The following is a 16,279-nucleotide window of genomic DNA, read 5'->3' on the forward strand; positions in this document are numbered from 1 at the left end:
ATGGACCTGAAACTGCCCTGGCAAACTCATACCGAAAACCACCAGCACAAAATCCTGTTCCTGTCAGAGCAGGCCATGTCTGAAACAGGGCTGGGTAACATTTATTGCAACATCACCTTCAGAGAGGGAAATGGAAGCCACAAGGAGGACAATAGCAAGACCAAGATTTCTGTTGAACTCTGCATGACACACATGACTAGGAACTTGCAATTCAAGATGCAAGGTTTTATTTCAGTCTGTGAGAGACAGAAGATTCCATTCTTGTGGTAAGCAGGTAACAGAGCCAGAGGGACAGGCACAGCTGAAGCTCCAGGAGTAGAACAGGAGTCACTGGTAAGAGGGGAAACAAGCTGACAGCCTGATTTGGGGGTGATGGAGACTGGCCAGAAAGCAGGTACAGTGCAAGAAAGACGCTGCTCAGGGAGTGTCAGCAGGACGCAGCAGCTCCTACAGCACCCCCATGGAGCACAGAACCCACCCTACCAGAGCAGAGCTGATCCCTGCAGGACAGGATCTTCTCTCTGAAAGCAGCAAGCTCCAAGAGTGTTCACAGACCTCACAACAAACTCGGCTACATTCTGTAACAGCCCAGCCTTCGCTGGGCAATTCACGTCCTGGCCAGATACAGCAGCTTCCCCATTCCTGGCACTTACCAGCCTCTCTGCCACCCAATTCCCTCAAAATGGGAGAGGCAGAAACCAGCACCACAGAGGTGGCAGGACAGGAACAAGCACGAGAAAAGAAAACAGAAGTACTGAAGTGGCTTATGAAACTGAAAGAAAAAGAATGAGAAGGCACCAACACAATCTGGGTCTTTGCTTCCCAGAATCTCAGTTAACACCACCTGATGTACATCCGCTGGATATGGACAATATGGTACAAGATTAAATCATGTTTCACTGCTGATTGCCCCGAGTAGCCAGACTTTCCACTCAACAATCTAGCACTCTTTTAAGAGGTAATTTTAGGAACGTGCGAGCTTTTGTCCAGAAGTTTCACCTTCAACACTGGCCAGAGTGTAGCACACTCTAAACATGCTGTAACACTAAACAGTATTTAAAAAACAATATATAACCTTTTCTAAAATTTGTGTTTCACACGAGCCTTTAAACCAACATGGTGTTACCTACAGACAGCTCCTGGCAACCTCATTCTGAGGCTCTGACGAGTAACTACAGCCTGGTGACTCAGCGTGCACACAGCCAGAACAAGGACAAACCCTGCCGGACACGCTCTCCATCAACACCAGGTGTACAGATGGCTGAAATTACCATTCCACTTACATTTTGCTCCTCTGGTTCTAATTTTGGAATTTTGTGTGACTTGCGCTCTTCCGATCGGGAAGAGTCATGCTTGCTACTTTTTTTCCTTTTCTCTTTCCTCCCTTCGTGTTTTGCCTTAGCGTACTCGCTCGCTTGGACTTCGTTCAACAGGTCCCCACACAGGGAGGACTCAAACAATTCCCTGCCGTTCTGGATAGTTTTGGTTATTTTGAGTTTGATCTCTGGTGAGCCAGTCTTCTTTGGAATGCCCGCTTGTGGAGCTGAAGGTGGTGCTGGAGGTGGTGGCTGGGGAGGGGAAGGTTTTTCCAGAGCTTCATGCGGCCTGGCGTTGGAGTTCTCCATTTGGTAATACTCGGGGGGACTGAAGTTCCTGACTGTCCCAAAGCCATTGGCAGAGCCGTTGGGATACTGAGGGTACGGCTGGAACTTGCCCTGGGGCTCGTACACGCTGATGGCCGGGGGGTAGCCGTTGCTGAGGGGGGGCAGCTCCTCTGCCGTGGGGTACTGGAAGCCTTGCTGCAGCGCGGCCTCGTACGGCGTCCGGCCCCCATCCTCGGCAATGTCACTGCTGCCATCAAAGGCCTCCTCTTGGCGGATGTTGGCCGAGTCAATGAGTTGAGGTGGTTGCTGAATTGTGTTTCCCATGATCCCTTGCATGAAAGAGAAAGAGAAATCCATTGTTCTGCTCCAGCATCCTTAGCTTTCCCTTTTTCTCATAGGGCCTAGAAGCAGGGGAAGGGAAATAAGAAGTCAGTGTAAATTAAAAAAAAAACAAACAGTAATTAAGCGAATTAAACAGTTGAGGAAAAAAGGGATCTCAAGAACAATTTCCCCCTCTCTATTCAGCAGCCACCCTCACGTGGATTTACAGAGTACTGCTGCTACTGAGCCTTTACAAAGGGCTTCTGACATATCTTTCATATGGCAAATTTCTTCTTTTCCAAGACATTGCAAAAGAATATCAGAAGCACCTATGAGTGCTTAAGAACTGTAAGTGCAAGTACTACAAAGTCAGAAAAATGGTGCCAAAACCCCCAGCACTCTCTACAGCCTTCCTAGTCATGGCTTAGGAGGGCTGTTCCAACCCAAAGCAGCAGGACAGCATTTCACCCTGCAGCATGTAAGAGATACTGAGTTCTCCTGACACAGTCACTGCAAACTGCACAAGCCAGGAACACCACAGAAAGACAAACAGAGAAACGTCTCCTCCTCCCTCCCCACCTCCTTGCCAAAATTCAAGACATGAGCAGCTTTTGGGCAAGCCATAGGATGGCTTGAACAACAGCACAACGAAAACAAGTGCGTCATTCCACCTTGGCCACTGGGAAACCCCAGAGGGATCTTCCCAAGCTCTTGCCTCCCCAGAAAAGAAGGGTAGTTTGCACACACTGGCTCCCACAGCTGTGTGAGCAGGGTTATTCTCCTGCCCCTCACATCTTATTTAATATTAAGCATTGCATGGTTCTGAGCCTCAGCACCAACAACCCCCAAAACCCTGAGGTTACTCACTGAATGAAATTCCAGCTGAGCACTGGCACACACACCTTCACCTTTCCAGTGCATATCAGAATACCAAAATCAGACTCAAGCAAAGTTAGACTTCCAAAACTCAACTGCAGGCTCAGAGAAGGCTTTGGCACTCACGTAAGCAGCTCAGTGTTCAACAAGAAGCAATGCACAGTGACCTGACCTGCAGGTAAGAAACACCAGTTTGCTTCCCACAAAGTTAGTTCAGCTTTTCCAAAGCAAACACGGCCCCATGGTATTTGTTCTGCCTGTGTGGGCACACAGGAGGGTTAATGTGCCCTTTTGGTCTGGGTTAGAAATGACACTAATGCATCCCACAGACACTTCATCTAAAGGGAATCTCCATTAAACCCTGCCCACATGCAATTCTCACCCTCCCAAAGCCATGCATCTCAATACCTCAGCTAAGAGCTTTCCTAACACTGAGAACTTCCTCCTCCAGGACTGCAAAAAGTAACTCAAGCTCCAACAGGAACAAGAACTTGATCAGATTTGTGCTGGATGTTTTGGGGTGACGTTTTTGATGATCTTCACACTTAGATTAAACTGATGTTTGTCCTCATCTTCACTGCCCTGTGAGTTTGACTCAGGCACATTTGTCACCATAATTAAGCAATTCAGGGCAATAACAGCACAAGGCTCTGCAGCAGAATTTTCCCATTGCAGGAACTTTTAAACCTTGGGGCCATGAAACCATCCCTTCCTCCACAGCCCTGCACATCAGCCAGCAAACCAACACAAGTGTCACTGTCAGGGGGAGCAGATCTGAGGAGCAGCACGTGGGACTGAACAGCAAAGTCAAAAACCACCACCCAACCACCTCTGTTCTGCGAAGAGAAAGTGGGGCTGTTTGTACTATTTACCACCAAGTTGTTACTTTCCATCTGCCAAACTGAAGAGCAAGCAGTAGATTGTCACACTAGGCTGGGTTTTACTTTTTAGTAAAACCAGGTTCAATCTTTTCTTCTGAATACTTACAAAAAACTTGTGGGAAACTGTGGCAGCACTTCAGGAACATCCACAGCTGGAAGGGCCCAGTCTCAGCTGCCAAAGCAGCTCCCACAGGCTCTGCAGAGCTGGCTGCTATTGTACTTTGTTTTGTTACATGACAGAAGTGTGGATTAATGAACTTTAAAGCACTGCATTTACACTGGATTTAAGAGCTACCAGTTAAAGAACAGAGTTATGATTTGTTTATACTTAATTCCTTCTGGAGCTCACCTGTGTCCCTCAGCTTGGGTGCCAACCTGTGGTGCACAGCTGGGATACCCCACCCCAAACTGGTTCCTCAGTAGCTCCATGCAGGCTGAGAACCAGGGTCAGGGATCCACAGAATTGCCCCCAGAAGCCCCAAAGCACCGAGGCTGTTCTCTGTGCTCCCTCAGCACTGACATCACTGCCAGCTCCTTCCTGCTCAGTCTCTGCTGTCAGCACTGTCCACACACCCAGCCTTTGCCACCCTCCTTCTTCCCAAAATTCTGCACCAGTGGATCAGGCCCCACATGCTGCCCAGTGAAGGGGCATCTGGGCAGGATTACAGTGAGAGCACAGGCCCTAGAGCGACCCACAAAAACAGGACACACTGAGGAACCCTGAGCACACAGGAATCTCAACCTCCAAATCCAAGGAAGGATCACTTTGTGTATGTCCCTCTTAAGCACTGATGTGAAGAAAACCCCACTATCACCACAGAGTGCTGTCCCTGCTGCACAGAAACACCACCCAGACCACAGGGCAACAGCATTTCCAGCTGATCTTGCAGAAAAGTATTCCAGAATAAAGTCCCACTATGCCAGTGATTACTCCATTAACCCACCATGTCAGCCTCCTGTGAGCTGTACAACTTGGCTTCCAAATGTAACCCATAACAGATCCTGCACTGATACAGCACTGGAGATCAACAGAAAAAGACACAGTTTCATCATTTCAAGGTTTATAGGAAATGGACACTTCACAGAGGATGCAAACAACTTGAAGTCAACAATGAAACAATTTGAAATTAACATTTTCAAAAGTGCAACTGCGTTTCCTAATGAGAGAAAGAGTTTCCTCTTTAAAGGTGGGTGTGGATCCACCATGCTGTTCTAGTCCTTTCCCTGGGTAGATAGGGACACAGGACCCTTTACAAACACTGAGACTCTACACACCTTCAGTCAATATTTTCCTGCCATCCACAGGATAGTCACAATTCAAAGGAACAGAAGAAAAGGTAAATGGAAATATATAAGCAGTGCAGAATAGGCAGGTCAGCCTAGTAGAGCTCTTTCTTAAGTGAACAATGTTTGTTACAGTTCCCATCCCAAGCTTCTCAGCTCAGCTGAGCATGACTCAAGAAATCAGCTCCACTCCGAGCCTAAGTGCTCAGTGAGGGGAAGGTTTTGCAGAGATTATGGATCCTCCAGGTTCACCTTTTCACCAACAACTGCGCTTATCTAAAACCAGTTTTAGCATGAGTATTTTTCAACTTTGCCCTCAGAAAACAAGACCTGAAGTTCTCAAACATTGCCTCCATGCTGCATTAGACTAAATAACAACTGACCACAGATTATCAAACAATTCCAATCCCATGTGATCACATCTTTTCTTATTTCCAACCAGGGAGCTCTGTAGGTTTGGCTGAGACTGGCTATGGCCACAGCAGGGAGAAACACAACAGCTATTGATGAAAGTCCAGCATACACATATTTTGAACAGAGGTTTCACAAAACCTTTTTCCACCCTTTTCTGCTGACAATCCCCACACAGGGTTAGCACAGCCAGAGGTAAGGTGTTTTATGGATGGCATGCGTGTGTTGTGAGACAGGACCTGGCCTGCTGGCTCCCTAAGGGAGCTGGGAGCTCTGCTGTGAGTCAGCCACTGCCTCGTCACCCTGATCTGGGCTTTCTATCAACAGGCTCAAAGCAGAAGTTCCAGGATATCTTTATGCCTAAACACCAACCCAGTTCCTGTCCACACGGACCTAAACCAGAGAGATGCAAACCTCAGCTCACATCCTACCAACCCCTCCTTACCCCACAGATGTCTACTGCCATTTCCTGTGCTATTTCATCCCTAAGTATCCAACCTGCACTGGTGCTGGTCTCCTCAAGCTCTCAGTAGCTGTTCACTGCTGCAGGTGTTGGACAGACACACAGACAGAGCTGCCTGGCTGGACAGGCCAGGTGTCTGAAGTGATGCAATCGCTCCTGACCTCTCAAAACCTTAAGCCTGCAGTTCACACACACCCTGCACCTCATTCCTCCACAGAGCTGAGCATATCCACAGCTTCTGGCCACATTAACCATGACCCAGAGGGACACCTCTACCACCTGCAACACCATCCCGGCGGGTCAGAACTGTATGAATTGCAGGCAGAAATAAAACAATTGTTCCTACTAATATCTGCGTTCAGTCTGTGCAATCTGCTTTGTGCCATTCTTCTCTTCATGTCCTTAACAAATCCCCCAGGCAAAGCGCTGTTTGCACACGTTAAGACAACGCCAAATTTTCACCTGCACGTGAGTCTTTAACAGGAAACCTGCAGCCTGTGGATTTTTCCTGACTCCATCTGGACTGAGCTGTTCCTCCTGGCAGACAACAGCGGTGAATCAGAGGCCTCTTGACAAACTTGAAAGCATGAGGTGAGGCTGCTTCCCTGTGCACCTTTGTAAAGGTGTTCTGTATTTGGTTTCTGAATGCCAGAAAAAACAGTCATGTCTGTAACTGGGCTTGATAAGGGCATTTGGAAGAAGTTTCCCACGGTGCTGCGGAAAGAAACAACTTGGACAGCAGAGAAAAGGGGTTTGTCTGAAAAAGGAGCTCAGAGACTCATTTGCTTTGAGAGCCTTGGGCTTCAAACGGAAAACAAGAAACAAAATCTTTGGATCTTCAGGAAAAGTTATGGGCTAATACTGCTATGAAACCAAAAGTCAGATCTCTGGCAATACCAAACACTTTAACGTTGTGACAGGCAGTCACATCACAGCCAGGGCAAGAACCACAGCGTGTCTCACACAAGCCCCTTCAAATTCAGGCAAAGTCGTGAAACTGGAAAACACAGAACATGTTTGTATTGAAACAAAACAGAGTCTTAGACCACCATGCTCCAGTCCTACCCTGCACCTTCATAAAGCATGTGCTCAGGTTTCAGAGCAAAATCTTTCCAAGCAATGCATAAAAACAAATAATTAAATATATACACATATTTAACTACCAAAGCCTTCACCGTGCATCTCTGCAAAAGGTCACTGAAAGACCTGAACAGTCACCAAAGCAGGCTACCTTTTTTCCTTCAACTATTACTACCGGCTACTCAATATTGTCCTTTGGGCCAGTTAGTATCTGTAGAACTATGTCATCGTTAAGACTTTTAACAACAAATAGGACTGAAAGGACCGAATGTATCGACAGCGAAATGAAAGCACAGCGAGACCACAACAAAGTGCAGCACAACGCAACAGCACGGCAAAGAAAAAAAAAAATAAATAACATCAGAGCAACAACAAACCCTGCGCTGACGCGCAGCTCTTCCCGCGCGCAGTAAAACCCTTTTCCTCGAGCTGCGGAGGTCGCGGCACGGTGACACCGACGGCCTCGCTTGTGCGAAACCCCCAGTTTCTCGCCCGCAGCAGGTCGGGGCCGGCCCCGGTGAGAGCCGCGGGGCCGGCCGGGGGGAACGGCGCCGGGGACCCGCAGCGCGGCGCCGAGCCCGGCCGAAGCCGTGGCCCGTTCTGCCCGGGCTCTGCCCCGGCCGGGCTGTGCCCGGGGCCCGGCCCCGCCGCCCCGGGGCCGCCGCAGCTCCCGCAGCAACATGGCGGCCGCGGCCCCTCCGCCCCGGGGCCGCCGCGGCCCCGCGCTCACCTTCAGTCAGTTCCATTCTCACGGTCCCGCCGCGTCCGCCCGGCCCCGCGCAGACAAAGGCGGCGGCGGGGGCGGCGCGGGGCCTCCGCCTCCTCCTCCCGCAGCACCAGCAAGGCCGCGACGGAGCCCCGGCCTCGATTTCCGCGCCCCCGCCGCTGGCGCCGGCTCCGCCCCGGGGAGGCCGCCCGCCCCCAGCGCCCGCCGCGGCCGAGGGAGGCGCTGGCGGGGCCCGGCGGGTCCGGCGGGTCGGCGGCCGAGGGAGGCGCTGGCGGCGGCGGCGCTGGAGCGGCTGTGCCGGTGCGGCCCCGCCGAGCGCCTCCGCCTCCGCCCGCCCCCCGCCGCCGCCGCACTACGCAGCCGCGCACGCACGCGCCGCCGTCAGCCATTGGCCGCTCGGGCGGTGCCCGCCGCGAGGCACCGCGGGAGATGTAGTTCGGTCGGGGGTGGCGGTGGAGTGACCCCCGAGGGGATCCGGGGAGAAGAGAGGGCTGGGCAGGATTCGTGTCCATTTCTGGGCTCCTCGGACAAGAGGCACAAGGGGCTGGGCTGGGAATAGCTGGAAGAAGGAAATTTTAAAAGTGATTCTGCTCACTTTAGGGGTCTTCCTAAAGGCACTTGCACAGCACAGGAGCATCCATAGATGAGTCTCCTCAGGAACAAGAGAGGAGCCTCATCTATTTCCCTCATTCCCACAGAAAAAGCTCTTTTAGACATAATCTAAATGTGTTTAAATCCCAGTTTTGTACTGGGAGCTCTGGCAGCAGACTCAGGAGCTCTGCCCCCTTTTTCACCTATCTACCCCATTTTATTTTCTACTTTTAAAAATACTGTTCATCTATTTGGGAATCCACTAGCCAAAGGGTTCCAGACCCTTTTTTCACTAGGGCAATGAAGTGTTTTCTCCCCTCTAGTTTCTGAAAACCAGGTAGTATTTAATGAAATCTCAGAATGGCTTGGTTTGGAAGGGACCCTACAAACTGCAAGGGATCAAGTCACCTGTCACCTGCTGAGAACGTTTCTCAGCTGTCAGTGTGTTCCATCCGCTCCTCAGTCACACAGGATTGGAGGGTTTGTCTCACAAATCTCAGGGCTTGAGTCTCCCCTCTGGCACCTCATTCCATGCAAGGCCATTCCCCGAATGCAGAGGAGTCTCTGCTCTGCTGTCCCATCACACACAGAGCTGCTCCCGAGGGGTTTTGTGTATTCACGGACACTGTAGTGACAGAGACTATTGACAAGGGCCTGCAGTGACAGGACAGGAGGGAACGGCTTCCCACAGCCAAGGGATCCGGGGAATGTCTCCTCCCTGCGAGGGTGGAGAGGCCCTGGCACGCGCTGCTCAGGGAAGCCGTGGCTGCCCCGTCCCTGGACGTGTCCGGGGCCATGACGGACGGGGATGGTGGGAGGTTCCCTGCAGCAGTTCCACGGCAGGGGCTGGCACTGGATGCGCTCTAAGGCCCCGTGACGGGAGCGGCGGGTCCCGCCCCGGACAGGCCCCGCTGCGGTTCCTCCAGAGGCTTCACGGCCCCGCGGGCCGGTCCCGAGCGCGCCCCTTGCGCATGACGTCATTCGAAACTACCCGTCTCGTGATGGCATCACGCACCGGCTCGTGACGTCACCGCCCGCGCGCCGCCGCCGTTCTCGCACCCAATCAGCGGCTTTTCCAGAGGGCTCCTCGGGTCAGGCCCCGCCCTTCACCGCTTCCATTGGGCGGGTTTCTAGCGTTGCAGGGACTCTGACGTCTGATTGGCTAACGTCGAGGAGGCGCGGCGCTGCGCCATGGCGTCACGGCGCAGGCACCACAGAGGCGACGGGGCGGAGCGGCGCGTGCGGAGCACGACGGGACGGGTGGGTGGGACGGGAGGAGTGCGGCTCGGCGGCGAGCAGAACCGGAACCGGGACCAGGACCAGGAGATCGGGAGACCGGGATTGACACGAGCACAGGGACTGGAGAGGGTCAGCGCAGCCCGACCGGCTCAGCTGGCGGCCCGTGGGAGCGCCGGCAGCGGCTCGGTAATGGGTTCCGCCGGGCCCCGGCGCCCCCCGGCGCCCCCCGGAGATGCTGCCGCCGCTCCCCGCCGCTGCCGGGGGTGAGGTGCCGCCGCCCCCGGCCCAGCCATGGCTGCGTGCGGCTGCAACGCGCTCCTGGCCGTGGCCAGGGCCAGGTGAGCCCCGCTGTGCCCCGGCTCTGCTCCGCGCGGGGTGGGAATGAACCTTGGGGGTTTGTTTGCAGCTGGTTCGTTTATCCCATTCCCTGGTAAAAGCGCTTCCGAGAGGCGCTACGGTAGTTCCCCCGGGGAGATGAGTTGCTAGCACGGGACAAGTTCTCAGTATTTCAGCTGTTGCTGAAGGATCGGGATCTCAGCCACAAAATCAATTTTAAGAGGTTGATTTGGTGCTGAGAAGGTCTGTTTGGATGTCATGCCTCGGCACTGTGTTCTCACTGCACTGTTCTTACTGAAACAACTCTCCAGTTTCAGGGGCTCCCATCTCCTGTTGCACTCCAGCCCTCTGTACTCTCCAGCCGTTGCTCTTGTCCAGCTGGTGGATTCCCAGTTAACCTGGACTTCAAGAGACTCCAAAACCCACCCCTGGCCACGCCACACCTGCCTGGGCGCTGCCCTGCCTTGCTCACCTGCCCACACCTTGCACACCTCCACCAGCCCACGGCAGCAGGTCCCAGGTGGATCCCTGCCCCACCGAAATCCAAGAAACCAGGGAGCTAAACCTGCTAAGATTCTGACAAAGCAGATCACAGAGGCTTCTGTGGGAAAAAAGTCTTTGCGACAAAAAGCTGTGGATGAGCTGAAGCATTACTACAATGGATTCCACCTGCTCTGGACTGACACCAAGGTGGCTGCCAGGATGGTGTGGAGGCTGCTCCATGGGCAGGTGCTCACCAGGAGGGAGAGGAGAAGGGTAAGTGCCACAACAGCTGGATAAAGTGATGCAGTAAGAGGCTTAACCCCTTCTCTGGACACATTTTGTGTATCTGGCGGAGTGATAATCTCTGGGTAATCTGTGCTGTGCTCTTCTCCATCCAGCTGCTGAGAACTTGTGCAGATCTCTTCCGGCTGGTTCCCTTCCTGGTGTTTGTCATTGTCCCCTTCATGGAGTTTCTGTTACCTGTGTTCCTGAAGCTCTTCCCTGAAATGCTGCCCTCGACGTTTGAGACAGAGTCAAAAAAGGTTTGTGTCCTCTCTGAGGCTGTGGAGTGTCCACAGCTCCTCAGAACATCTATGCAGCTGTGCAGGGCTGCTGTACTTTGCCTGCTGCTGCAAGTGAGGATCAGCCTCACCCAGTGTGTGAGACATTCCCAGCTTATTCCTGAGCTGAGTGGGGCAGCTGGAAAGCTGTTCTGTAGACAGGGATCAGAAGGAATGTGCACAGCAATTCCATTTTCTATGTTAAATTTTATAATTTATAATTTTGTATTTCCCTAATGAAGGAAGAAAAGCTGAAGAAGAAGTTAAATGCAAAGCTGGAGTTAGCCAAATTTCTGCGGGAGACCATTGCAGAGATGGCCAAAAGGAACAGAGCAGACACAGGACAAGGGAAGCAATTCTCCTCTTACCTTCACGAGGTAGGATGGGCTGTGCTGGGGATGGCAGCCATGGCACAGACACACCTTTACTGCTGCTGGTTTGGGCAGGGAACACAGGATTTGTACCAGGATTGTAGACAGAGCTGCCCAGCCAGGTGCTGTTCCCTGGGTGCCTCCCTGCTGACCCTGCTGTCAGAGCCCTGCTGGCAGGAATTCCCATCCTGGGAGGGTGCACCTTTCATCCTGTGAAACTTCCAGTGGCCACTCAATAACAGTTTCACTTTGACTTTTAACTGTATCATCCTGTCTCCATCAGGGTCAGGAATTCCAGTGTGAGGAAGAGGAAGGGGGGAGGAGATTCCCAGCTGGTGATTTTGCTCAGGTTTGCTTTGTGCCCCGGTTCAGATCCGTCACAGCGGCCACCAGCCCAGCACGCAGGAGATTGTGCGCTTCTCCAAGCTCTTCGAGGACGAGCTGACCCTGGAGCACCTGGAGAGGCCCCAGCTGGTGGCTCTGTGCAAGCTGCTGGAGCTGCAGCCCCTGGGCACCAACAACCTGCTGCGCTTCCAGCTGCTGCTGCGGCTGCGCAGCATCAAGGCCGACGACGAGGTGGGTGTGCAGCAGCACACGGGAGCTGCTTGGTGCCGAGCGTCCCTGCCCACTCGCCCTCACAGCAGGGCTGGGAGTCACAGCCTCCCCCCGAGAGATTCCAGGAGGAAACAGAATGAGAGTTCATCTCCCTGCACCCCTGCAGGCTTTGGGGAATTGTAATGAAGGTGGCACTGCAGATATTGTCACTACAACGTTTCATTTTGGAGTCGTGCTGACTTATAAAAAAGGGATGTTTCTCGATGTGCGATGGAGCTATTTGGAAAATGGAATCAGACTTTTAAGTGCAGAATGGAGGGACAGCAGGTAATGGCCATAAGTTGCAGCAAGGGGAATTTCAACTTGATAAAAGTTAAATCAGTGAGTGGGTAAACAGGGGAACAGCTGTCCCAGGGAGGCTGTCAAATCCCCATCCCTAAAGAGGCTCAAAGCACAAAAGGAAAATGCTGAGCAGTTTTGAACAGGAGATTGGACTGGGAACCTCCAGAAGTCCGTTCAGGTGCAACGGGGTCTTGGCTTAGTCTGTACCTGGATGGGAACGTTGTTGTTCATTTGTTCATTCCAGATGATTGCCAAGGAGGGGGTCAGTGGCCTGAGCGTGTCGGAGCTGCAGAGTGCCTGCAGGGCCAGAGGGATGCGATCGCTGGGGCTCTCTGAGGAGCAGCTGAAGGAGCAGCTTGGGCAGGTGAGTGTGCCCTGGCCTGGGCTGGTGTGGTCAGGTTCCTCAGAGGACAGATTCCAGGCAGCAGTCAGGTGCAGCAGGCACAGCTTCCTGAGAATTCATGCACGTGTTTCAAGCTGGATCCTCACCTGCAGAGCTGAGCTCTAAGGAATGAAGGGTCCAGATTAAGTCCTAAAGAGAAAACCAAATAGAACTAGAGCCAGATAGAAGCAAAGTGAAGTGGGGGGTATTCTTAACTCTTCAGACCCATTTCTTCACATTATGGTAACTTAAAACTGTATTATCCAAACCCAAGGTTGCTTTAAGGACAGAGTGTTGTATTAATAAATACCCACATAGAGCCAATATGAAGCAACTTTTCTGTTTTCTTCCAACAGTGGCTGGATCTGCATTTAAAGGAGAACGTTCCTCCTTCTCTCCTCCTGCTTTCCCGTGCCTTGTATTTAATAGACCTAAAGCCACAATCTGTTTCCATTCCACAGAACAAGGCAAGTTGTTTGAACAAAACTTTTAGGTTAATAGCTCAACCATTGTACATTGTAAAAATGAAGGACTGTGACGGGAATCCTGTTTTTTGATTCTACAAGTGGACTGAAGTTATGCCTTTGTGTTCTTCTATAGGCAGGTGAAGCTGCAGGAGTTGTGACATCTGTGCTTGAAGGTCAGGAGACCCTCCTGGATCCTGCCCCTGTTGTACAGGGAAGAAAGGTAAGAAATAGCAGTCTGCAAGGAGGAACACATGTGCTGAAATCACTGGGAATTGAGTGTGACCAAACCTTTTCAAAGGTGGACAAAACCAACGTGTGACACCATGGCACAGAGCACGAGCAGTGTCTGTTCTTGCACTGTGTGGATCTTTCCCCCCCCAAGAGCTTCACAGCTGCATGCTCTGATTTAAGAGGAAGGGAAGGGAACAGGGATCTGCTGTGGCACAACTGGTCCTGTGCCTGGGAACAGCTGGTTACTCAGTACCTTGGTACTGGCTCCCAGCCACAGAGGACTTGACCTGAACTGCTTCAGGCCTCAGCCCAGGTACATTCAGCTCAGAGAAGCCAGTTAAAGAGGACTTGTTTTTACCGAATTTGGGTTCAGTTTTTCCAGGACAAAATGAGCCAAAATATCTAGAGTAAAGAAGCCAGAGCATATGGTTCTCAACATCACGCTGCAGTGAATTCCTTAGATTAGTCCCAGCTGATACAAGCAGCAGCAGGAATCAAAGAATATTGTATGAACTGCCAGAAATATTTCCACATAGTTAAATTGTGCTGGGGAAACAATGGAAATGCCAGCACAGCTTTCACAGAGTGAGCAGGGAACAGCCTTGCTCAGGAGGGAGAAGGGGCTGGGGGGGGGTTAAGCCCTTTCCAAGAGGGTTCTGTGACTTACAGCTTCTTCTTCCTTAAAGAATGAAGAATTTGTGTCCCAGCCAACAGAGAAATTGCCATTCTCAGAAGCATCAGTGAAGTCTCCCCCACGAGAGGTGAGCTTGTCAGAGTTCTTACACCTCCCAAAAGAGATTGTTCTTCACACAGCTTGCAGCCAAACTGTGAAAGTTCATAGTGCAGGATGCTGTGAACGCTGAGTTCAAGGAGCAGCTGAAGAAACTGGATGAGAACTGCACTGAGGGCTAATCAATACAAAAATGACACATGGCAAAGAGCAGCAAACTGGGGGAGTGGGCAGAGCACTGGGAGAATGACAGGTATATCCTTGTACTCTTCCTTAATAGTCTGCCTTGGGCCACTAGGACAGAGCCACCCTCCCTTGGAGTCACCAGGGTGGTAAGAGCCACTTCGTATCTGTAAAAATACTTCTGCAGTGATTGTCTTTGTTTTGTCCATTTTCTTTCTGTGAGTATTTGATTTCATGTGCTTATGTACACATCTGGGATGGTCCTTAAGGCAAGTTTGGGAGTCCAGACAGATTCCTGTCTCCTTTAACCTGAAGAACTTTGCTCCTCATCAGCTGTTATTTCCAGACCAGCTTCCCATGCTGAATGGGAAAACACCTTCAGATAAGATTTAGAATTTCAAGAAACATTTGTACTACCTAAAATCTGCCCTTTTCTTGTGCCCCTAGACCAAAATGGAAGCATCCCAGAGCAGCAAGGCTGGTGCCAATGGAGCCTAACCTGGAGCCAGCACTGGGAGGAAGCAGCTTCCATCTCCACACCTCCTGCAAAGGGAACAGGAGGCTGCAGGAGGGAACAGGATTTTGCAGGAGGCTGCTCTACACAACAAGGCAGTAGCCCTCAGGGGCCTCTCTCTCTGTCCCAAGCTTGTTAGCAACTAGGCCACTGCTGTCTTTATGGCTCCAGACATCTCTTTTGTGCTGGCTCTTTGCCCTGCTACTTTTAACTTATGGTGTAAATATGTTAATAATGGTGCTGCTGTCTGTGCTGTTCCTGAGCAGGTATTTGTGCATAGCAAAGGCATCTTTTCGTGTCAGTACAGGCTGGTCTGGGGATCCAGCAAAGCCTGTTTTGAGTGTTAAATCCTCTGCAGGAACATCTACCCAGTCCCAGGGCAAGCAGCTTGTCCTGAGTGTCACAGCTCAGGCTTTTGGTCCTGATTTAGGGTGTTGTAACCGGTGACCAGCCCACAATGACCCACGTGGCCACAGTTTTATTGAGGAGGGTAAGCACAGGGGAGGAGGGAGCAGCACTTGGTGCTGTGGTAGAACTGTTCAGAAAGGCTTCAGACCTTGCTGGACAGGAACAGGAACTCCAGCTGTGAGTGTTGCTTCCCCAGTGAGAGCTGTGCAGGTGCCACACACTGTGACAGAATCAGACTTGCACTTTCAGGATCCTTCTGGGTCATGTCAGGGAGCAGCCAGGGACCTGCATGCCTCTCTCACGTGTGGAGATTTGGTTAATCCTTACCAGGCTCAGAATACACTCCAGGTGCTCTCCATACTTCGCAAAGTGACTCCTCACATGCTCCACTGATGACTCAGTTTTTGCCAGAATCTCAGAGGATACTGAAAAGCTGTTTTTAGCATCATTAAATTTTTTACTCTGTCCTATGTAAATGCTGAAAAATTACTTACATTACGGATTTTAAATATGTATATTCATACTTACTGTAAAGTTAGATTTGGTGCTAAGTAGTAATGAAATGTCTCTTCCAGAGGTCAGACAGCTTTTAGAACAACCCGACTGAAAGCCAGTTCTCCAAGGTCAGGTGTGAGCAGCACTTTATACCTGGGGCCTCAGGCTCCTACAGCAATGCAGAGTCAGCTGTCAGGAGTTCTGTGTCCTTAGCTCTGTACCTGAACCTCTCCTTGTTCACCCAGCCCACCTGCAGTGCTGGACCTGTGTCTAATAAATGGGAGCAAATGTTATTTCAATAAAATAACACCCTTGCTGTGGAGTCAGTGCTGCCTCTTAGCGCCATAATGAGGGAAGACATCTCCTCCTGCTTGGTGTTCCTGTGACTGCTCCACTCCCAAACCCGGCTGAATTTCTCCTGGCAGCCCCAGGAGCCCCAGGGAGGTTTGGGGTGATCAGGTAACGGCTCCTTCATTTGCCAGCTGGCCTCCAGCAGCCCTGAAAGCTTCCTGCTCCATCCCAGCACCGACTTGTGCCGGCTCCCAGCGCTCCCTCAGCCAGCTCCTGCCCCAGCTCCGGGCAGAGGGAGAGGAGGAGGCTGGCGGGTGTCCTGGGCGGGATGAAGGCAGAGCCAGCCAGTGCTGGCTGCCGAGGGAGCAGCACATTCCTCTGTGAGAGGTTTCACAGATGGAGAGAGAAGAGGGGCTGGCGGGGAGCCCGGGTATCACCTGGGCACCACCCTGCC

General features: G+C 51.8%; 2 protein-coding genes across 6 annotated transcripts in view; one reads left to right on the forward strand and one right to left on the reverse strand.

The window, feature by feature from the left end:
* Positions 1-7,804, reverse strand: part of NSD3 (nuclear receptor binding SET domain protein 3) — a 34,514-nt gene extending 26,710 nt beyond the window's left edge. For all 3 annotated transcript variants that reach the window (XR_009934059.1, XM_062510751.1, XM_062510750.1), the window contains exons 1-2: positions 7,651-7,804; positions 1,284-2,005 (exon numbers count right to left, since the gene is read on the reverse strand). Coding sequence is in view for 2 of the 3 variants with exons in the window: in XM_062510751.1 (XP_062366735.1) it covers positions 1,284-1,961 (678 nt within the window). In the remaining variant the exon portion in view is untranslated. The remainder of the gene's footprint in view (positions 1-1,283; positions 2,006-7,650) is intronic.
* Positions 7,805-9,582: 1,778 nt separating this feature from the next.
* On the forward strand, positions 9,583-15,854 carry LETM2 (leucine zipper and EF-hand containing transmembrane protein 2). 3 transcript variants are annotated; one of them, XM_062510734.1, is made up of 10 exons: positions 9,583-9,815; positions 10,125-10,569; positions 10,695-10,838; positions 11,099-11,233; positions 11,600-11,803; positions 12,369-12,488; positions 12,863-12,973; positions 13,107-13,193; positions 13,891-13,965; positions 14,565-15,854. In XM_062510734.1, the coding sequence occupies exons 1-10, from the start codon at positions 9,769-9,771 to the stop codon at positions 14,613-14,615; spliced, it is 1,419 nt and encodes a 472-aa protein (XP_062366718.1). In that variant the 5' UTR covers positions 9,583-9,768; the 3' UTR covers positions 14,616-15,854. The 3 variants fall into 3 exon arrangements, with proteins under 3 accessions (XP_062366718.1, XP_062366716.1, XP_062366717.1); XM_062510732.1 differs by having other exon boundaries at positions 12,863-12,977; positions 13,111-13,193; positions 13,891-15,854; XM_062510733.1 differs by lacking the exon at positions 9,583-9,815 and having other exon boundaries at positions 10,072-10,569; positions 12,863-12,977; positions 13,111-13,193.
* Positions 15,855-16,279: the final 425 nt, after the last annotated feature.

The sequence above is a fragment of the Cinclus cinclus genome, chromosome 29 (genome assembly GCF_963662255.1).
Source record: "Cinclus cinclus chromosome 29, bCinCin1.1, whole genome shotgun sequence".
Classification (NCBI taxonomy): Eukaryota; Metazoa; Chordata; class Aves; order Passeriformes; family Cinclidae; genus Cinclus; species Cinclus cinclus.

What these genes read in the sequence shown, in the direction of transcription:
- LETM2 (XM_062510732.1), top strand. Translation starts at nt 9,769, where the DNA reads ATGGCTGCGTGCGGCTGCAACGCGCTCCTGGCCGTGGCCAGGGCCAG. An exon ending in CTGGCCGTGGCCAGGGCCAG is followed by an intron (nt 9,816 to 10,124) that starts GTGAGCCCCGCT and finishes ACAACTCTCCAG; the next exon opens with TTTCAGGGGCTCCCATCTCC. An exon ending in TGAAGGAGCAGCTTGGGCAG is followed by an intron (nt 12,489 to 12,862) that starts GTGAGTGTGCCC and finishes TTCTTCCAACAG; the next exon opens with TGGCTGGATCTGCATTTAAA.